The following is a 23,056-nucleotide window of genomic DNA, read 5'->3' as shown; positions in this document are numbered from 1 at the left end:
CACAAACGCCTCGGCGACGAGAAGAACCGGGAGCAGCCGAACAGTCTTTGTTCTTGCGGAGAGCGGGCTGTGCCCCATAGGCCAGCAGCGGGGTGAACACTTCCTGAGGCACCCGTTCCGTCCCGTCCCGGGCGGCTTCCGTTCTCTGTGTTGTTCCAACCCGGCGGCGGCTGAAAGAAAAGTGCCGCGAGCGTCGTCCTGTTTTCCTAATAGCGCTCGGAGGAGCGCCTGGCACGCGAAAAAGACGCGGCGGCCATTGGAGTGCGAGGCATCTTGGCGGAGCTCCGCGGATGGCGTTTTGCGGCCAGATGACGCGCGCTGCAGAACTTGAGTGGATGGAGGAGTCAACGATCTGATGGGGCGAGATGTAAGCGAGATCAGCCCGCCCTTCCGATTAAACGAGAGGCAGAGTAGGTTCACAGCCTCGCTGAAAAATTTCGGGATTAGCAGCTCTTCTACTAGGCCTAAAGCCTGTGTCCATCAAGTTCAGACATCAAGTTCTTGCCCCAAAGATACGCTTGCATGGAGCGGAGCACGGCGACATTGAGCTCTCGCTCTCCTGTCCGATGCTGCGGGTCTCCGCTTTTAGAAGAAAGAACAAAATGGATGATAGAAAATACGTATTCCTGACGATTCCGGCCGGCTTGCCGCTTGTTTTTCGAGTTTCCTTGGACAACCGTAAACCACCCAAACACGTTATTCTGTAAATTATTTGTTATTTACTTAAGTTGTGGTGTTACTGAAGCGCCTTGCAGGAAGGTGTACTTCTACAACGTTCGACCTCGCGGTAAGTTTTCCTTGAGCATGAAAATGTCCTCGATCATCATCAGCCTTTAGCCGCCTGGGACCTATCTGATGACTTCAGGTAGGTTGCACTGCTCTCTCTTTAATGAGAGATCTGACTGTATACGAAGCTAAGCCATATGTTGGACAGCTACCCTCCAATCAGCAGTGAACGATGGCCTCATTGAGTCCCGTTGGACCGCGTTTCTGAAGCTTCCGCGCAAGGATGATCCGATGCAAGTGAAATAACCCATGGTCAGCCTGGGTCCTCCGAACAACGCGCACTTTATTGTGCTATATACATAGCGCGGAATGTTGCTGACAGCCTAGAGAGAGTATATGCGCAAGCTAATCATGTTCCTGTCCGAACTGCAGCGGACGCGCGACAGTAGCTGTCCGGAAGTGAGCTCGCGTACATTACGCGCGTTGGGCGAAGGTTGTAATTAGAAGCATCCCTTCAATTAGTTAATTACGCGGGGGCCACCTGCAGCGCCGCATCGTGTGGGACTTCGCTATTAATAACTTAATGAAGGGTGGCTTCAGGGCGTGTGTAGCATTGCCTTTGCCATTAGGGGGCAGCTCACACCGCGCTTCTCACGAGACAAGCTCACCTGCCATGCGAACTCTGTATCTTTCCTGCAGGAAAGAACGCAAGAAAAGTGGGAGCGCAGTTCGGTGACAGCTATAAGGCGCGCAGCGGGCCGTCTTTTCGAAACAGCTCGGAATTGCCACAGGTTACAAGCGAGACTGTGCTAGATGGCCTGGCGGCACTGTGTAAAGACACATGTATAACCTCTCCCAGCCGTAAAGTTTCTCAAGATTACCTAGAGGAAATAGTGGCGCCACTGTCAACGCTTCGGAGTGCTTCAGACACTGTGTGAATGTTGGGAAGTGCTAACTTCGTAATTGGCTTGGCTAGCGTCTGACCGAAGGTTTGGTTATGGCTGCGGAATCGTAGCTTGTACACGATTATCTTAAACATTATCTATTTAAAGTGCACAGAACATTTCTGCGGTCACGAAGATTCTAAAGATGTTCGTGCAGGTTTCTAATTTGATAGGAAGGCTAGAAGGTGTGTCCCCAACGCGCAGGAATTAATTATATGACGATGACTGTGATGAACTTTTATGGCGCAAGGACAGTTTTGGCCAAAGAGAGCCACGGCACAAAGGGTTATGCTATACTGAAGTTAGGGTCAAAGACCCATTTCCAACGCATTCCACCGGAGATAAGTCGGGCACCAGGCCATGGGGGAAAGCTTGCGCCCTTTGTATCACCGGTGGGTACCCGGCGGCACTGGGGATCGAACACCGCAGCTCCCGCATGCGAGGCGGATGCTCAAATCACGAGACCAGTACTGAGGTTACGAATTATATGACGTTATAGTGTACATTTCTGGCTAATTTGTTATATTCTATAGAAGTAAACGCTTGGTGTTAGGCTTGCTTTGAAATTAACAGGGGCCGCCGCGGTGGCTCAGCGGCTATGGTGCTCGGCTGCTGACCCAAAAGACGCGGGTTCGATCCCGGCCGCGGCGGCTAGAATTTCTTTGGAGGAGAAATTCTAGAGGCCCGTGTACTGTGCGATGTCAGTGCACGTTAAAGAACCCCAGGTGGTCGAAATTTCCGGAGCCCTTCACTACGGCGTCTCTCATAGCCTTAGTCGCTTTGGGACGTTAAACCCCATAAACCAAACCAAACCAAATTAACAGGGCGCTTTTTGAAGCTTTGCTTTAAGAAAAACCTATAGCCTCCGTTGCCGAATTCGTGTTCACAGACAATTATTAGCTGAGCCAAATACAGTGTTCAGCACTGCTAGGTATTCCAGTGCCACGGGATGAACGATGCCTCAAGACGTATGTTTCCATCGAAATGTGGACTCACCTTTTCCCGAAAAAAGAAACTGCATTTGAAGCGGACGATACATAATGCTGTCGAGCACCGTTTCGACTTAGCAATGAGTCATTTTTGTTTTATAATTCACCAACTGGTTAAAAATAAATGGACGATTCTTCGATTCATGACAAAAAAAAAAAAAAAAATTCATCGAAACTGCACTTCTACTGCGCAAAGATTTATATTTTATTGCCAGGTTAAGAGGGAAAGAAGTAAATAACGTTTTGGTTTCGTTTGGGAGCTACTACCCGCAAATGGCTGCCCCTCCTGCGAACCGATACCATGGCGTCATCTTCTGACGAAATTGCAGTACGAACTGTTCTCCATTTACAAGTTTTCACGCTTTATAACTGCCTAATAGAAAATATTCGCGTATTTCAGGAACTTGTCGGAGTTGCCGCTTTCGCCACCCTCATCCTCGCACAACGCTTGCCTTATTCTATTAAGAAAAGCCCTAAATTTCACTTGGACATCTTAGTCCGAGCACATTCTTTCGGCACAAACATATACTTTCTTTTTTTTTCTGTTTTGGTTTTGTATCGTACTACTCATCGTCAGTGGCTTATTTATAAGCGTTGAACTACAATTCAATGTCTACAAAATGATCTCTGCACGCAAAAACAAGAGGCCCGTTTAAAACCTCGCACTCGAAGACGCTTATCATATATGAGCAGATGCGTTTCGAATATAGCAACTTTTTCACAAGCAACTTCAGCTTCTGTCAAGGATGGAAAACTGTTCGAAATAAAACCGCTTAATTGATAACCACCTCCTCCCTACGAGGAACATATTACGACGTGACATATCTCGGGGTATAGTTTGTCCCCAACCGTCGTTCCTGCTCTCTCTTTTTTTCTTAAGTTAAGCGTGTTTTAACCTGCCACACATGTTTCTGCAGTATTAGTTCTTTGTGCGGTCATGTAGCCATTAGATAAACTAGGTCTGTGTGGATTTGGGTGCTGCTGTTTTTCTGCTGGTTAGCGGTAGCGGGAACATATTCTTTTCACTCAGAAACGGCGCATGAATAGCTTCGATTCGGAACAAAGTTAAGTAGAAAGTCCAGACTCTTTAAAAGAAAAGGAAGATGCCCACACACTCAAAACTATACTTCTCCGATCCAACCTACGCGTCGCAAACATTACAGAGCTCGTTCGTAAAGTGGACACATTGAGTTCAGTCGGGAAAAACAGGTTCCCACAGCGTGTGTACCCGAAAGGCTTGCGAAGAAGCACACACCGAGCGGCGCAACAACGTGTTATACAAAGCGAGAGAGGCGCCGGCAGAGGGCACGCACGCACACACAAAGCACATTAAGGCGCGCACATCTCGCGCAGACGGCGCGCATGCTACACCCGCATCTTGCCTTGCGAGCCAAGAAGAGAGGCGAGTTTTACAACGCAACTCTCTCCACTCGTTTGTCCAGCAAAAAAATGATCACCACCTATCTGGAGCGGCTTGAAACGCGACGACCCGCCAGCCGCGCTCTCTCCCTATAAGTCGCTCTTCTTTTTGATCTCGTGCTGGGATATAGGCGCTATAGTTCGGGGTTGCTTGTTTCGTTCGCCTGTGTGCCCGCGCTTGCGTGTGTGCGTGCGTGTGCTCGACAAGTTTGGTCAGGCACAATGAAAAATGTAAAACATTAAATATAGCAAAAAGAAAGAACGAAGAATAGAGAAGGAGAGAGAGGGAGAGAGAGAGGTGCGGCTTCCCGAAGCTTTCAGTGAGGGCGTGCCGTGGCGTGAACGCTGCTGACGGCACATCAGGAAACGGTTCTTTCTCACAGCGCCCGGACAACGGGGCTTGGCCAGATACCCGGAGCCCCCTTTTCCTTTTATGGTACACCCGCTTGCCCCTCGCACAGTATAGGCACTCCGCTATACACAGCGCGCACGCTAGGCAGACCTGCAGGTTCGCGTTCGCTTTTGAAGACGCGAGCACGTACGTGCGTGTCACCGCGCGTTGTACGCGCGCCACCTGTCCTCCCACTGAGATTGGCTCCAGTTACGCGGCACTCGCAAGCAGTCTATATTTATACCCGTAACGTAAGAGGTTCGAAACCTCTCTAGGTGTTTGGGATCGGTTGCGTGGAGGGTGACGAGGGTGTTAAACGGAAGGTTACGCGCGTGTTGCGGTTAGACCGCGACTGCCACCTGTGCTTGCTTGTCTCAATATGCATTTCTTGATACAGGTGCGTTTACTTGGAATGATCCTAAGCTTTTGATCATACGTGGATTCGAACACCTAAATTATTTTAAGGCGAAAGCCTTTAATGGATCATTCTCCCGTCCGTCCGTCCGGCGTTACATCCAGCGCCTGGGGTGACTCATCGACGAGCGCAGCTGCCAAAAGGTGACGTCATCTTCGTCGACAGGTGGGGCTATCGGCTCGGCGGCGTCGAGCGCTGCTCCGTCGTCAGTCGGTGTGCGGCAGCTAGTGGAGGAGGATGGCTCCCAAGCGGTGCAGCCGTAACAAACATAGGCAGTCATTGGTAGCCGAAGTAGCCCGACAAAGGTTTTCGCCTAGCGCACGTTAGGCTGCTAAAGTGCCACCAAAGTTTCTTTTTTCTTTTGCTTGCCGGTACAAAGGAAACTTTCATCGTCAGCAGCGAGTTGTTTAGTTCCAAGCACTCTTTGCCCGCATGTTCTTTGGTTTGTTATGTTTTCATCTTATGGAGGCAATTACCCACCGCAGTGGCTCGATGTCTAGGGCGCTCTGCTACTAAGCCGAAATCCCTGGCTCAATCCCGGCCGCGGCGGCCGCGTTTCGATGGAGGCGAAACGCAAATGGCATCCGTGCTCTGTGTGATGTCAGCGCACGTTAAATAATCCTAGGTGGTCTAAATTAATCAGGAGCTTTCCACTACGGTTTTCCCATAGCACATGTGTCATTTAGAGGCGTCAAACCCCGCAATTTACATTTTCAGACATTATGCGGCAGACGGCCGAGTCAGGAAGTGAAAGGTGTGAAATGCAGCGGTACTGGTCTTCCATAGTATACCTAGGTTGATGGGGCGGATTCATGCGGGAACAGCTTGAACCAAGACTCCTTGACAGTCCTGTGATGCCTGCGCAGTGCTTTTCTCGTGATATGCATCTGCGAATTCTGGAAGGCCTATTCTTGGGTATGCGAAGGGTGCATGTGTGTACCCAAAGGATAAAGCGTGCAGATTGCTCAAGCTATTTTCAGCCTCTAGCTCGAAGACTGTCTCACCTTGTTCGGGCAGGCAACCCGCATCGTGAGTCTGGCGCGCCAGAACCAAGCCGAATCTAATCTAAACAAATCGAACCGACCGTCACATGCTACGGTCACGCGTCAGTTTCGCGCCGCCGAAGTGCGAAAGTGACGCACAAAGCCTGAAAATGCGGAACAAACACCGGCGTTTCTCCGACTAGGAGCTTTTTCCGAAACTGGCATCCCTCGAATAGAGCAGGGGTCGAAGGTCAGGTGCCCGCAGTAGCAGCAACAGAGCCGCCGCCACTCTCGATGTGAACGCTCGTCCACGTCATTTACGCGCGTTAAGCCGCGTTTCTTACCACCCTTTTAAAAGACAGCTCCTCACCGACGCCTGGCGCACGCTTTCTTCTCTTCGTTACGCCAACGTCTCAGACTTGTTCTTCTTGTCGAAGACGAGGAACGCCGCCGCTTCCTCAGCAGCGGCCGCTCCGTTGCGTGAACTGGATGGACGCCGGAGCAGGCGGCGCAACAGGAAGCGAGGGTGGCTGCTGTGTGTGTGTGTGTGTGTGTAACGCTGCACTGAACGGCCGGCCCGGCTACGCCGGCGTCGATATAGCCAGAGTCGGAGGCTTCCTTATTCGAGCGTCGTCGGCATTCTTTTATTCTTTTCTTCTCCCTTCTTCGTTCTCGCTCTTAGCGCGTGCTGCTCTCTCTCACACGCATACACACACAAACGAATGCATGTTGGGAGAAAGACGGGGAGAACAGGGCAGAGCTGCGCGCGTGCGCCTCTGTTCGCGTCGGTCGGACAGCCCCGGTCGCGCGTGTTTGTTGGGCGCCCCGCAAAAGAAAGGAACGCGCGCCAGCGAAAACAAGCCGAGACAAAGAGAGCAGAAAGGAAGCACGTGTATGAAAAGATGGAAAGAAGCAGCGCTCTTCGCGTTCTTTCTTTCATTCTCTGCTCCTTTTCATTCTTTTTCCCTTTGGCGATTTCTCACGCCGTGAGCTGGACGAATAGAAGGGATCGCGGTTGCGGCAGGAGAGCAAGAGTTCGTGCCGAAACGTCGCCCTGTCACGAGTGTGGACGCGGCGGAGACAGACCGTGCGGGAAGCCGGCGTTCCTCTCGATACGAGTGGCTAGCACGGCCGTACGAGGTGTAGTGCATACAGGGACGAAGGTCGATTGGCGGCGGCGCTTACGCTGGCTGTCAGCCGAGACAGCGTGCAAGACAGATGCGAAATGCACGTATATATAGCCGGCCGCCGTGTATCGTTGCGGCGTGAGAGTGTGTGTGCGCGCGTGTGTGTGCGTGTGTGTGCGAATGGGTTCGTGTGCGTGTGCGCGTGTTTGCGTGATTGACATTTCTTCGCGCCGCATTTAGTGCACTTCTCTGCTTCTTGAGTGCTCTTGGGGACTTGACTCCGCGTCTTCATTGATTTTGTGTCTGGCAGCCGGTTATTAGTGCCGCCAATAGAGTTTCTGTGTCGAACTCACTATTCCTGTTATTCCCTATGACACAAGACGAATGAATGCACTTAAGGCTACTTGCCTTGTTCAGCAGCTACCGTCTTCGAGGTTCCCACACCAGGAACTAGGTCTGGAAATCTTAATTGGAAGCGTGCTGGAACAACAAACTATCAAGACGAACATTAGATCTTTCACTTCCTCGCTGACACAACTCGGTAATACGTAGATGCCACCGCGTGAAATCTTGTTCAAAACGCCGAGCGTTACAATTAGTGCCGATTTAAGAGCCATACTCAGGGAGGCCTGGAAGCTAGCTGCTGAGCCTTGACTGTTATCTGCCAAATTCTGTGGTCTTATTTGCAGGCCACAGCTCCGGTAGTAGGTGATGGATTAACCACTCTCACGATGCTTTTAACGACGCGAGGCACAGTTCTGTCTCTACAGGCTGCCGCGGTGGCTCAGTGGTTATGGTGCTCGGCTGCTGACCCGAAATACACGGGTTGGATCCCGGCCGCGGCGGTCACATTTCAATGGAGGCGAAATTCTAGAGGCCCGTGTTCTGTGCTACGTTAGTGCAGGTTAAAGAACCCCAGGTGGTCGAAATTTCCGGAGCCCTCCACTACGGCGTCTCTCATAGCCTGAGTCCCTTTGGGACGTTAAACCCCATAGACCAACCAATCAGTTCTGTCTCTACTGTCTTTCATTTACGCGGCGAATACTACGCATATAGCCCCAGGGTTACCTATCGACAGCGTCACGTGTACTCTATGCAGGAAAAAGAAGACGGCGGCCGCATTCCGAAGAGATTCATTTCTTTCTATCTCCGACGCCTTTATGCTGTGCTGTATGGACGGATTGTCGCAACAGAATGGCGGTCAGAAAGGCATCGAAGACGGGAAAGCATCGACTGAGAATACGGACGTATACGCATTCTCGCCATTCGTGGCATGCACGCTGTCTCGCACGGCCGCTGCTTCGCGCCGTGAACTAGGCCAGAGCTGCATTCTCGGAGCGTGTAAATCGAGAAGCGAATGCAAAATAGGAAGTGCGCGGAGAAAGCGGAGCGTTGCATCGCCCGATTCGCTTCCACACCGCCGCTGCAATTGGAGCATTCTTTCATTGTGACGCTCTATAGCGCATAGGTAACGAGAAGCCGTGATTCGTAAATAGCGGCCGCTCATTGTAATTCCTCGCGGCTGAGTACAGCGCCTCTGAGCGCTTGGTTACACGATACAGCTTCCTCGGACAGTCGGATGCCTCCCGTTTCGTTGGCACGCATTTGAAGTCTCGTTACGGTTCAGTGCCTGCGAAGTCCACAAGCTGGATCGGAATAGTGCCCTATTACATCGTTCCGAATGCTGACATGAGGAAGCGCTGATCAAGGAAGCGTTACGAGGTCCGGTCACTTACACCGAGACAATGCATCAGTGCGCGCTGGGTGGCTTAGGGAAGCTATTGGCTAGGTTGCGAGACTATACCTCGCCCACACCTCTCAGTTGAGCGCAAGACACCTAGCATTCGTTTTTTAAATTTCTTATTGCATTTTAAATCAACTGCTTCAGCGCCATGCTGATAACCTACAGCCACGCGATTAAACATGTAGATAGATAGCGTGGGAAACAGTTGCTGAAGCTTGTTGTCTGGCTTCATGGCATCTGTTATGCCTGGAAGAGAGTTGACAGGAGAGGTGTGCTTACCGCTGTTATTCCAAATGGTTTCTTAGGGGTGCTGCATTTGCCAGATGGCATTTTACTTTCGCAATGTCCTGAAGTTAACCGATGACGAATGCCTGTAATTTATTATTTTTAATTTTTTTACGCAAGCAGACAGTTGAACCCCTCCTATACCCGAGGTTCGATAGCTCGGACTTTAGAGCCAACTCTGGCAGCACACGAAAGATTTAGCTAGGTAATCGTCTTTTTGAAACAACGGGGCAAGAATATGTCATTGCACTATAGGTTTAATGAGAGCATGAAGCGCATTGTCGTCATTTCTCCGAGAAAAGCCTCATGGCAACAAAATTCACGTGCCGTAAGCCACAGGGTGTACCTACATTGTAATGTCCTTTCATATATGCAGGCTGTAAGCGTGCAGGCCGTTATAAGGCTATTTACTGCAGACATTCGTGTTTAAAACGCCGATTAGAAACACTCTTTTACTTGCCTTATACCTGCCGCAGTGTCAGCTCAGATGTAACAAGTAAAGCATTGACGAACTGTACACAGGATACATGATCGTGGCTTCGGTGTCAGTGCGACATTATGCAACGCGACAGTGATTTTCGAGAGAGCGCGCTGAAAGCCACGCGACGCCCCCTTTTTTCCGCTTTTCGGAATTCTCTTCCCCGGCGCATACCTGTTCGCCCGCTCGCTTTCCGCACGACCCTGCGTAGCGTCCGCATGCGGAACACGTATATATGCGAGCGCTTGCCACAAGCGCTGGCATCATCGACTGACTGCAGGGCGGTGGCGCGCATTCGCTGCCCGGCGACAGCTAAACCAACGTGCAGCGGAGAAAAGAAAAAAGGGGGCAAGGAAAAAAAAGTCCCGCAGCTCGCTTTGCCCTGTTTTCTAATGTGTGACGGATGGGAGATGTGTTCCGGTGGAAAGTGTCGCGGCAGCGAGCGCGAATGCGGGGGAGCCGTGTCACCGGGGATTTGATGCATCTTGCAGCGTTACATAGCCAGCAAATAAAAAACAAAACAAAAAAGCGAGAGAAAGTGACGCGAAAAAGTGGGAGCCAGAATCCAACAGCAACCACGACAAAAGGCAACGACACTACGCCGGTCGTCGATTTTCGTCGACATCAATCTGCGTGACCGTCATGGTTGTGGATAACCAGACTGGTTTGCGGCAATCATTCCCCGTGCGTCGCTCGTGGGCGTGAACGATTATGAGTAGCCAGAACAGAGGCGCGTGTATTCGCTGTGGTTGATTCGGTGATTGCGAGCTGGCTCCCTGTTCGACGCGTGGATAGCTCCGGACTGTGAATGTGGAGGCAAGAAGGCGATTCACCCGCGAGTCGATTGGGAGCCTGCGAGAGTTCTCCTGTCTGTTACCCTCGGTTCAGTAATCGGCAATGCCAGCTAGTTCCGGTCGGTGAGCAGGGAATGACGTTAACCACATGCTCGGTGGCAGCTGACGTGATTGGAGGTACGAGGTTTAGATAGTAATGCGGGGAGTTCGAGCAGTTGGAATTGGCGCTAACGTCTCGCAGCGCGTCATCTCCGCGCTGGCTTGGAGCCGTCCTCGTTTCCAAGTTCCTTTCCGCTCGGTGAGGGATGATGGCAGTGGAGCATTTGGCGTCCGATATCCTGCCGAAGCCACGAGTACAGAGGGGACCAAATGAGGAAGAGGAAAACATAAAGGCGCGAAAAGAACTGCAGAAACAGATCCCCCATGGCATGTGTGAATGATTTCCTGCGATCATCATAAATGGCTGACGAACAGTGAACCTGCGTTTTAAAATACATTCTGTCAACTGCCTTATTTTTATTTTTAATGCGATATCATTAAGAAGGCGATGAATCTGAAAACTCTCTGGCAGCGTCGGCGTCGGTGTCTATGTGAAGCCTCCACATGCCAGGTGGTGCTTAGGGGAATTTGCCTCTCTCCACCTGGCTGCCACCTGTCGACCGTCTTCCTCTTCTCTCTCCCTCTCTGCTTGCAGGGGAGAAGGCGGAGGCTTCGGGCGAAGATGTTCTCGGCAAATGTGAAATTGACTGAGAACAAAAATACTCAGTCAACAGCAGGCCTGCGAGCAAAATATGTATCCAGCCTCCCGAAGAGCTATCAGTGCAAAAATGAGGCTTGCGGGAGGTATTCCTTCTCGCATTGCTCTGAAATAGCAACCAGGGTCTCACAAGCCCCACCGGGGGTAGTAGGGTGCCTCGATTCAGCTTCGATTCAACTTCAGCTTCCTGAAGCTGCATCGAGGCACACTAGGTGGCATTGTTTCAACCAGACACCTACAGTGGCATATCGCTTAACCGCTGCACCACAGCGCCGGTATAGTGGTATGAAGACTCACCGCGATCTAGCAATGTGACACATTTTGCGTAATCGGAATTGGAACATAATCATTGGACTCAGAATTGGAATATAATAAGGTTTGGAGTAGAATCAGAACTGGAAGAGATTGGCGAATGAAAGAAGAATGCGATCGCATTTTATCCGCATCAATCCAATTGATGGCCTCTAAGTTCTCTTGCTGAACTCCTTCCTTAAGTAGCTGTAGTTGGAACAGAGGCTCTGTACTTCACAGAAGCGCCTCGTGGCGCAGTATTCACCGGACAGAGCTTCGCTATAGTTCATGATAGCAAATGAGGTGCGGCAGTAGAGTAAGCACGTGCCGCAGTGACAGGGCTTGCGCATATCAAGCCGCCCGGTCTCTTGCGTAACGCTAATTAACTGCGAAGACCTCGGGGTGTGTTACTCTTAACGTGATATAAGTTGGGCGCAGTCATGCTTTGTGCAAAACCAGCGTACACTATCCATCAAGGAAATCAAACGAGGTCATGGCGAGAAAAGCCTGTAGCCAGTACGTTTATGTTGAGACGAGTTCATGCCTGTCCGTTCTCAAGCATCAGATTGATCACGAGAAGCCGCGAAGAACCCAGGCATCACAGCTATATACCGCTGATGCGACGCCCTATAAGCAATTACGCTGAGATCTCACGCAAAGGCCTTACCCTACAACGCATACGACCGCGCGAGCTCATGCAAATCGTCGCAGCGAATAGTCACGAATTGCATAAGCCAAGGTAATACGAGCCGATGACTTTTGGGTTAAACGCCAATTGTTCGCGAATACGCCGTCTTTATACACACCTGACAACGTTCCCGACGCGCATTACGTAAGAGCCATTAGATATCTCCCTGCCGGGATTGTGTGAAAGTTCCCGAGATCACGCCGTTTTTGACGCGCTACTTTCTGCGCTACGAAGGCGGCGGCAGTTTTCGTGGAGCACTGCGAGGTCATCCCGCGGGGCTGTCTTCACCAACAGGCGTAAGCACTGACCTAGAATTTACACTACCCCGTGAGTCCGAGGCTCACCTCTACAAGATACGAGTCCACGATCGTTGCTTACATTTTTTTTTTTCCTCGCATGAGGTCAAGGCAGCTTTGGGAAAAAGGAAAATCCATCTAGCTCTGGCGAGCGACGACTGCAGTGCGTGTCGTTACATAAGCAGCATCAGTAATCAATTTTTTAAACGTAACTAGCTGTCCTGAATACTTTTCCCGAGCTTCTACGTCAACTGCCCGCACACTTGCGTCCGTCATAATGTTGCCATAATTTTTTCATCCGAAGGACGTTCCTGGGAATTAGAGCGTTTAATCTTTCACTGTTCCGGGCACAATATTGTCTTACGTCACTTCGCTTGACAGGCATTTCTGCATAAAAAGGACTTTCAGAGTTTCTGATGCAAGTGTTAATTTCGCGTGGCTTTCTATGTTTGCAGCAGCGTCCCAGGTTAATTACTGGCATCATATCGGTTAATAAAGATCTGGCGCGGTGAGACCTAGGTCTGTCTGTTCATTCACGCGCGCCTTCACGTTAAAGGCTATTATGAACTGAACTTTTTATAAGCGTTGTCATTTGCACGCCAGCCGCACTTTCGAATGCTGTGGTAATAGTTTGAACCAATTAAGCTTCAATGTTTTGAAACTTAGCGTTGCCTGAGATTTTATTTTCTTGCTCAGTCGAGGTAGTCAACAGTTATAAGAGGCGCTTATCTTTCACACCGTGCAAAGGCAGGCATATTGCCTAAGACTCCCCTGGTTGATCCGTCCTTAGCCCAGAACAAAGAGTTAAGCGTCCGTCGCCAAGGATCCCAGTGTCGCCAGGCCGTTAACCACACGCCACGGTGCCACACCACCATCCCATGCGGTCACGCCCCTTCGAATAGGCGTCGCTGCTTTTCTGCCCGCACCAAGCGCTATCAGGCCGGGCCCATAAGCACCAAGCGCTGAGCCTCGGAATGATGGACGACGTTTCGTCACTGCAGCCACCCTTGTCTAACGCCAAGACGGGTCGGAGACGTCGAGGCATCAATTTCGCCTCGACGGACACTGTCACTGCGTCTGAATGAAACCATTTGTCACTGCTCCTTGCAGTCTGACCTCGCCTAACGGCATCTTCTCGCTCGCACCCTTTCGCTCCCCCTTCCCATTCCCACCTTGCAGGGCCAAAGCCAAGCCCCTCACGCAGGCTCAATACTCGCAAGCGACGGAGGACTGCCGCGGGCCATTCCACGCAGAGAGTGAACAGGCCCATGCGGTTACGTGCCACCTGAGCGTTTTGAATCTGGTTGACCCGGGCGTGCGAGGGTGGATGCAGCCGGCGAGGCTGGAACGAACGCACTCTGCGCGCAGCGACCATATTGACTTTGCCCACCTCGCGCTTTGTGGGTCATCCGTAGACTCCGATGTTCGGTGTAACGGATTCCCGCAAGAAGACTGCCCTTTCTGCTGAATTCCGTATGTCGTTCTCTCTTTATTTTCCTTCCGTCGCTTCCCTCCCTCGAAGCAGTCAGAGCAGGGGTGACGGACGAGTCACTTTCGCTGCGAGTGCCCCAGGCCTAACCCCTGCAGGGCAATAATATACACGGCGCGCGGCGCTTTCGGTTTATGGGAACGTGAAGTGAGGTTGGGTCGCCTATTAGGCGGGTTGTTAGTGCGAATTTTGACGCCTGCCGCTCTGGCTTCGTATAATTATGCGCGTGCGTTCTCCGCTTGACTAGAGCGTTGTGACCCGCCATGCCGCACTTGGGAAGCTCCCACGCGCTCTGCACGGAGTTCTTCAGTCTTTCGCTTGCTTCGGACCTGTGTAGAATACGTCCTTGTAGGTCATAATTATATGAGGGGCGGCCGAATATGCCAGCATAAATACTGGATTATTTGCCCCTATCGTTGTCGTGGGCGGAACAACGAATGAATCTTTCTACGGTGACTCGCCTGTGAGGTGAAGTGAAATACAAGAGGGGCTGTACGCACAGGTCAAACAAGCACTACAGCATGTGTTTTCTTTTTGTGTTTGCATTTCAGCGTTGGCGTGACTACTCGCACCTTCAGAGGGAAGGACAGGCTCGGTAGAAGTAGAGTTGAATGCATTCTCTAGTAACCATAGGGCAAACGAAACCTGTTGTTAATGCCCCATAGAGTTTAAAGGAACAAGTTTGGGGGATGTGTTTATGCACGGCTGTGACCTGTACTTCGTTCCTTCTGGATGGCACGCAGTTTGCAGCGTTAGAGTCAGTGTAGGTACAAGACGAAAATGCTTATATTCGAATAAATGAAACAGCCTACAACGAATATACAACGAATAATGCGCATTTCCTAAAGGATATAACGAAACAGAGGTTACAAGGAAATAATAGCTCCTCCAACTTGTTTATATTGGGGCTTGACTGCATGTCTCCTTAATTTTATTGGCTAGAACATGGTACAATTTATAACGTTGCTGGGGCATTCCCATACGCCCCCGTGCACGACGACATCGTCTTTTGGGAGCCCCACCACCATTATAAGCAGCGCGATTACATCCAGTGGTCTCCCATCAGCCCCGTCCTGTCCCATCAGTGGCCATCAGATTCCAGCAGATCTCACAGTGCTGCGCTGGCGCTGCCCTTAAAGTCACCACCAAAATGTGGCCACCCAACACCATGGCGGCGCTATAGTTTAAGTGCTTCAAATTCTGAGCTTCAAGACGCTGGCACAAGCTAGGCTGTGCGACTGCGACTGGGTCAAAGGCTTTCAGCTTCGTTTTAATTAAAGGGCAACTTAAGAGGTTCCTCAATTTGACAACCTTAAGTGGATCGAATATGTGAAACATGCTGGTAAAGCACGTGAATTCTTTTTTGTGCTAGGTTTGAAATGGGGACGCAATCGCCTAGTAAAGCCGCACGGCGTTATGCTTCTCAGCAGAGCATTGAGCCCGTTTGCTTGAAGAAAGAAAACCAACGCCACCGAAGATAAAGCCCACGAGTAGTTGTTTGGCATCATCGAGCGACGTTCGGCCGGTAAAGGCAGCGGAAATCTGGTGCCAGTAACAATGACGTCATCATCCAGCTTCTCCGCACTTCTTCGATGCAGTGAGCAGAAGCCTGAAGATCGCCGTACCTTTAATCGGTGATTATGTCACCATTTTAAATGCTAACGCAAAAATACTTGGCATGCTTTACCTACAAGCGTCATATATCCGAATGGTTTGATCTAGCCGAATTCTAAAAAAAAAACAAAAAAAGGACAATCAGACATCCGATGCGACAATTCTGAGAAAGCAGTTGGATTTAACCTCCTTGATTACTTAGGCCTTTTTGCTCTAACAACTTTTTTACTTTAAGCCGAGGCTTCACACACGCTAGAGAATTTTTCCTGGAGTGCGAAAGTGGGCGGAGATGGGTAAAAAAATATTCGAAAAGTCGTTAAAAATTTTTTTGGTCGATTTGCGTAGTTAGGCCAAAAGCGAATTAGGCGCGCTAGCAGTTCGGTTTTCACTTTAGTTCTGGTGTTCAGATTCAGTGTTCGCGGATGGCAGTTATTCGGATAGCGATAATGGGTTAGTGTCCATACATGCGGCACTGGTCATTCTCTACGGTCATTCGGTGGAGGCGAACTGCTGGAGGTCCATGTACTCTGCGAAGTCAATGCACGTTAAAGACTTTAGCCCCAGGTGGTTTAAATTTTCCGGAGCCTTACACTACGGCCTCCCTCATGGCCTGAGCCACTTTGTGACGTTAAACCCATAAAAGCAAAACCAAACCACTTTAACGTTAAAAAAAAAAAAAATTGACGCGCAGCCGCCGTTAGTACGTTTGTTTAATGAATTACGCTATCGGGCCTGTGGCCTGCTTTGTAAAGTATAAAGTAAAAAAAAAACGCGCAATATAACCTGGATGGCACGCTCTGGGGAGCGTTAACTTCAGTTTCCGACCATAACGTGCAAACGACGCCGACAATACGCCATTTACCCGTGAGAAAGCTACTCTTAGAGCTTGCGCGGAAAAACCAGAAGCAATCAGCACTATTTAATTTATAGTACGGTACCCAGTGGTATGCCCGTATGTGATATTAGTGAACCTGTCCTACAAGAATTATAAGAAGGCGAAGAAAGTGACCGACATTGAGAGCACTGTCAGCGGTATAGTGTCACCTGCGGACTGTAGCATAAGCCAGGTCCTTTAAATAATTGCACTACTCGCAACGTTTCGTTGTATCAGGTTAAAAAAAGACAGCTTTCAGCAGCAAAAGAAACGAAGAGAATAAAGAGACAGTTCAAGGTTTGTCATTATGAATGATATGACCTTTCAAAGACGTTGAGACCCGTGCTGAGTCGTAGATATGATCCCGCTATCCCACGCTGGAGAATAAAGTGTCCGGATCCTGCTTGGCGGTGGCGTAACGTTAACCCATTTTCTCTGACCGTCTTCCGCGATGACAGAGATCCAGTGACCTTTGCGCTCTCGTTCTTGTACCGCCTCTCATCGTTTAAAAAGTCATCATGGGATAATCCGGAGTCGCCCTTCGATCTCTCTCGCTGAGCCAAGACGAAAGCTGAGATCTCGGTGAGCCAATGTAAATACTAAAGAGGATACAAGCTTCTCAACAAAGCACTCCTACCACACCGGCTAGGAAAGGCTGGGAAAGATACACCTCGCCGTAACGGCATCACGGTGCATTGTACGAACGATATGGTAGTGTGTAAGTATACGATGCCCAGGAAATTGAAATCGACTGTCGGTCAATCAGTCTCCCGTCTTCTCGTCGTTCGATGGCAGCGACAGAGACCGCGGCAACGCTTAGCGGTGTATAGAGTTGTCACTACCCACTTCTGTGGTCTTTGAAAAACGTGACCCTGCACCAAATTCCTTTTTCATTAGACACTTCGATCATCATTTTCTCCCAGCTTTCTCGAAGTCGTCGCACAGCTAGCGTGGTATTCAGCGCTTTCGCTGCGGTCCACGTATTTGTGAAGGGGGCAGGCAGCTATTGGTTTCCGAGAGATCAACACGGGCAGCACTTCACGCGGCAGTACAAGGTCACTTGTTTGCGCTCTGTGAAATTTTTTGTGCGCCAAGCGACGAGTTCAGTTCTACTTATCCGTTTTCTTTTTTTGTTTTAACTCTCCGCCGATGTTATAGCCTTTCCTACGAACTCAAGGCGATCGCTACGGCGGCACCCACAGCCGTCACCGTTCCCCAGGCGTGCGCGGCTCTCGTAATGAGAGTTGTCCGTTCTCGGCCTGGAGAAACTGTGCGCACGTGTGTTTTTGCTCGGCACACACGACTCCCACGTTTGCGCAGCGGGTGTAGCGGCTCTCCCTCGCGTCAGCGTGCTGCCGAAGTGCTTCGCGGAGACGAAACAATTTAGGCCCATCGGGGTCTGATACGCGCGCGCTAACACGGAGGCTGTCTTGTGTCTCTCCTGACACGAGCGATAGAGTGGAACGCGTGTCGAATCGGCGAGCTATGCAATAACGCCGTGCCTCCCCGGTCCGCTTCGTGCCGGCGCCCTATGGCCTTTCAGTTTTCCCCTGTTTTCTATGTTCTATACGTTCGCTCTTTAATGGCGCCAGGAATTCAATACAGTCTCGGAGATCTCTGGCTGGCTTGGTGCAATTTGATGTAACGGTTTCCGTACAGAAGTTGACTGAAAAGGCCGAAATACGTATTTATTTTACTGTTCACCATTGCGAGTTCTTTTTGGGTGGTCCATGAGTCCGCAATACAACAGTGCATGAGACCACCATGATATAAACCCGGTTTTCTAAGCACTGGTAGTAGTTAGGATCAATGATTTTTGAGAAAAAAAAAAAAACATTTCGGCGGTAATACTTAAGTGTACGGGTTCAGTTTATGACTTTCATATAGTTTAGTTTCCATGTGTTCGACGAATCATGTCTCACTTCTATATCATGATTTCATTAAATTGGATATTTCAAAACAGATGCCAGGCGGTATTTTTTGTGAGCCAGTTTTATCTGTTCCTTTCTTTTGCCCCTCTGTTATTGGCAGCGGCGGTCTGTGACGTGAGGGTTGATATCCGGCAAGCAATTTCGCTCGCTGGCTCTGTTATAAAAAGTGGGGACGACTAGTGTCCTAAAGGAAAAAGAAAGATAATTTTACAAAGCACGGCATCATATTCTCAATGCTGCTCGCGTGATCGGTTCGTGAACGGCGGTCACTTTGAACTGGCCAGTCATGACCACCCATTTGATGGCAACACGTCTCACCAGCCAATCACAAATGACCATGCGCTGACGCACAAACAGCCACTTGAGACTGGCTTCAAGTAAAATAATAATTGTGAGCAGAACTTAACATAATCTTTGTAATCACGCCCACAGGATGTCAATACGTGGTTGTTGAAGAAGTTTGCTTTGTAGTGCGTGCGTAGTGTACGTACGTGTAGTGCACTTCGAGCAGGATTCCAGAGTCGTCCATCTCGCAGGCCGCTCTGCTGCAGGCTCCGATGGCCCAGCTCTCGTTGATGGCCCTCGCCGAGCAGCTACTCACGTCGTAGCACATGCCCGGAAAGTCTGCGATGAGGGAATAAGAAAAACGGCATGCGCACGTTTAGTACGCGCTTTCAAACCATGGTCACAGTGCACTTATACGCAAAGCTAACGGCATGCTAGGCATGAGCCGTCGGAACAGCTTTTGGCCTGAAGGCGTGGCCACACCTTGACAACTCGTGGCTGTGAATAATAGAATAATAAAAGCCTTTTCTTCTCTTCGCTCAAACGCAAATGGCTGCACTAACTTTGCACGTTCGTGCACTGAAAACAAATTCTCGCCTTATCTGTGCTGGCCGCAGCACCCTGAACTGGGCGGGCGGAGCCTCTGGCAAAGCTTCCGTTTTGAGAACCCATACCTAGACGCCTACTCCGATAAGGCGGATTTAAAATGATCTTTAAGTGCGCATGAAATCTGATAACTATAGACCGAGACTTTGTTCCCAATGAAAACGCGATGAAAGTTACATAATATAGACGAAGAGAATACTGGGCTTATTTAAAAATTGACTATGCTTTTTCTTTTTTTTTCCTTTGTCAGTGAGACCCGAATCACAAGCGAAATTTGTTTCACCACGAAGCCTCAGGACTGGATTGTTAAGTGCACCTTTCAGTCAAAATACATGCGTCTTCATGTTTTGTTAGTTTATGGCGTGCCATGCAGGCGACGAAATTTTACTTTGTAATTGCGCATAGCGTAAAGTCTCCATTGTATATCTAATAACAAAACGTACAGTTGCATACTTCTCACACAGTGGCGTCAAAAAACAAGGTGGAATAAAAAGTAACACCCAGGTGAGCACAGGATGCTGTGAAGATTACGCGGAAGTGACACTACCGACCGTGCATCGAATGCGCTGCACGCTGACCTAATTTATTTACCCCCTGGCTCTTCTCCATAAAAGTAGAAACTACTCTACCAAATGTATTCGCCTCTTTGCATCAGCTGTGCCATGTTCGAAACACACGCAGACTTTTGTTTTGTTGTCCCTGTTATCGCCAAGTTATTTGTTATCACGCAATGCTGCGAAAACATATTCACCGGAACCACTCGTAGTAATTTATATCGAAGTCAAGTTAATGCTTTCCCACTTTAGCCCCCTGAAAAAAAATCGCCGACAGAATAAAATATTCCTATTTGTAGCAGTCACTTGCAGGCCCAAGTCAGCGGAACTTATTTCCCCGTTTAAGGTGATTTGTTGCTGACCATTGTGCTTCACGCTAAACAGTTTAAGTATAGAGCTTGTACGCTATTTACATCCCTCCTCATTATTTGAATGCGAATTTTTTTCTACTGGCTACAACGGGGAATACAGAGAGAGCAAACCCTCGTCTGCAACGGCGCCGTTGCATAAAAGATGCGACTTTTCCCTATTACATTAATCCTTGTGCAAGGCTCTCCGAAGATTCTGCTCGCTGTAACAAAGTAAATGGGAGAAAGAAGCAATATAAACGAAAGAGGAAGAAAAAATGAGCGAAGCGGCGTCGAAATCGTTGATTGTGTGCGGAAAAATGAGTTGCGAGGGGGAAAAAGATGAGGGGAATTTCGAATGTTCGCCTTACAGTAGAGCTGAAGCCCGCGCTGAATAAGCCTGTTGCGCCTAAAGACGCTTCGTGTCTTATCGAACGAGATGGTTCGCGCCGATTTCTTTTTTTAGCCCGCCCCTCTTCCAGTCGGCGTTTCTGCCGCGACATTAGCGCGAGCATTTGACTAAGGGGGCTTTTTAAAGCAACCGCTTCGATTCTGAGGGGAAAAAAATGGGCGTCTTTGTGACCTCGTTTGTCAAGGAAGGACCGGTTCGTGGAAAGTCTCCCCAGCTTTCTTTTCATTCCGTCGCTCGCAAAAGCGGTAATGGAAGGCGGATTCTCGACGCCATTCGGCGGGAAAGTTCCTACAAGTTGCGAGAATCGAGTGAGGCGGGAAGAATCCTATAGCGTTTGGCCGCTGATTTCTGTGGCGGTCGCAAGCGAAGCCTTCTAGGCAGATGGGAAGCTATTACTGAGATGACAAATCGGCGTCGCTGGAAACTCGTTAAATTGGGGCAGCAGAGCGGCTATATTCAGCTTTGCGTAATTATGGATAACACGAATAACAATGATCTTACTTATTCGCAAGAGGAGATAAAAAAAGCCGGCACTTAAAACACCGCAAAGGGGCTGTTGTAAAAATTGCCGATGAGTAAAAAAAAAAAAAAAACGGAAGAAAGTTTCAGCAACGTACTGTAAACGTCATTGGTACGTTGCTGTTATAAATAGCGGTTACTCAAAGTATAGGCGCAGTAGGTGCAGCCATGTATAGCCATCAGTAGGCGCAGTCAGTAGGCGCAGTCAAGTATAGGCGCATTCAAGAGCTTTGTGTATTTAGATATGCTTACCAGAATCAGTAGTATTAGGTTCATCTCAATGGGTAACTTCCTATTTTTCTTGTGTTTTCTTTGGAAAAGTCGATAGAGTTCAGTAGTAAAGAATAGTGGACGCATAAGAATCGAACTGCATGCCACTTTAAGACAGTGGGAAAATAGTGGAGTAATGGACATGAATCAGAACTATTGTTTTTAAAATCTATTCAAGCCTGACATACTGCCATTTGGGACTTGTTACACGTTCTCCTACCGCGGCCAGCCCAGATCCTTCGCACAGCTAAACAGGATAACAAAGTAACTTGTTCAGCGAAGCCTGTCATGTAAGTCTTCGGAGCTTTGGGGGAATGCCGTCGAACACGCTTGTTCATGCACAGTCTTTGCCAGAAAGAGTTCGGTGCTTGAGCTACCTCGGGGACAAGACAGGGTTAGTAGCTCATTATTTTTTTTCTTTTTCTCAGTTTATATACTTCAAGCCATAGCTGAAAAAAGTCCTGACACAACAGTGTTTCCCGAGTCCATCGGCAGCCGATCGTGCCGTGCAGCAACGTGTTCGCAGAGTGAGTCACAGTGTCCGGTGGGCGCGCGAGTGATAGTCGGTTGTGTAACCCGGTCAGGACGCACCGACGAACGACCGAGAGGCGGGCGTGACCGGGGACGCATTAAGAAAGCTCAGCGGATGCCTCTCTCGCCACGTGCCCTGTCTAAACTGCCGACTGGTTCTGCGTTGAGTCAAGCTTCTGCTGCCCAACAGAAATCGAAAAAATAAAAGCAATAAAAAAAAACTATCCTGAATAATGCGTGCACGGGTCTGTTATCGATGCGCAGTTCTTTTCGCGTTGATCTCGGCTACCTGGTGTTGGTTTCACTCAGAAGCTCTCCTTCACAGTTCTGCTGTGGTAGTCCATGGAAACCTATTAACCATTACTTATTAATTCCACGCGCGTTTCTGGCCTTACAATGCAAGGGTCATTCGGCAGACGCAAAGACGTGGGCCGCACACTAGAACATTTCAGTCGCTTCCTTCTAGGGGCGTAGATATCTCGGAAGCTGGTTCATTGTCGCGATTCTCTGCGTGACCGCCGGACAGGTGAATCAAGTATGCAAGATGGGTTTCCTGTTTACATATTGGCTCCAGCATCACACGATGAGCAGCGTTGCGACAGGACTTCCGTCTTAACTAATTAAGATAGCTCAATCTTCTCGACATAAAACCTGTTGGAATAGTTGCGGCTGTAGACAAGAATGTCGACTTCACTCAGCCTGTTAGAACCTAACAGAACCCATTGTCAACGGCTGCAGCATCCCACAACCGTTAATGTCGAAGGCTGATTAGTATCTCGGATTTTTTCAATGGCCTCTGCAAACCTCCAATCCTCCACAGTGCGTGACAATTCTGGACAAGGTTGATTCATGCTTCCTATGTACGTACTGCGAGTCGGTTTGAGAATTTAGAATTTGCTCAAAAATTCAGCTTCACAGGCACCTGTTTTCTGGAAACCATTTGTAAGCTAGAGGAAAACACAAAAGCAGAGAAAAACGCAACGTGATTCATCAGAATGCACGGGTAGAAAACAATGATGAATCGTATACGAATCGTTTAATAATATCTTCCATATGGTGAACAGAAAAAGCTGGGGCCGTAGTGAAAATTCTTAAATTTGCAAATTAAAACGAACATGATGATTATGTGTAATTCGTTATCAAAGACGGCACCCTAAAACGCAACGCACGGTCTGCGACAAGGTGTACTCGATAGGAGTAACGGATCTGGTGTTGGACCTCTGGAGGGTTTCAAATTCTGTGCTCGTTCCAGATGTGTTGAAAATTTCCAAAACCTTACTTAACGATTTAACGACAA

General features: G+C 49.3%; 1 protein-coding gene across 1 annotated transcript in view; it reads right to left on the bottom strand.

Moving 5' to 3' along the window:
• Window positions 1-23,056, bottom strand: part of LOC149372632 (uncharacterized) — a 100,166-nt gene that overhangs the window by 10,658 nt on the left and 66,452 nt on the right. Inside the window, exon 2 of the mRNA XM_089586790.1 lies at window positions 18,727-18,859. Coding sequence (XP_089442916.1) covers window positions 18,727-18,859 — 133 coding nt within the window. The remainder of the gene's footprint in view (window positions 1-18,726; window positions 18,860-23,056) is intronic.

Source organism: Amblyomma mixtum, chromosome 1, assembly GCF_055824585.1.
Source record: "Amblyomma mixtum isolate Tamu chromosome 1, ASM5582458v1, whole genome shotgun sequence".
In the NCBI taxonomy this organism is placed as follows: Eukaryota; Metazoa; Arthropoda; class Arachnida; order Ixodida; family Ixodidae; genus Amblyomma; species Amblyomma mixtum.
Note: the sequence above shows the minus strand (reverse complement) of the source record. Positions and strands in the feature narration are given on the sequence as shown.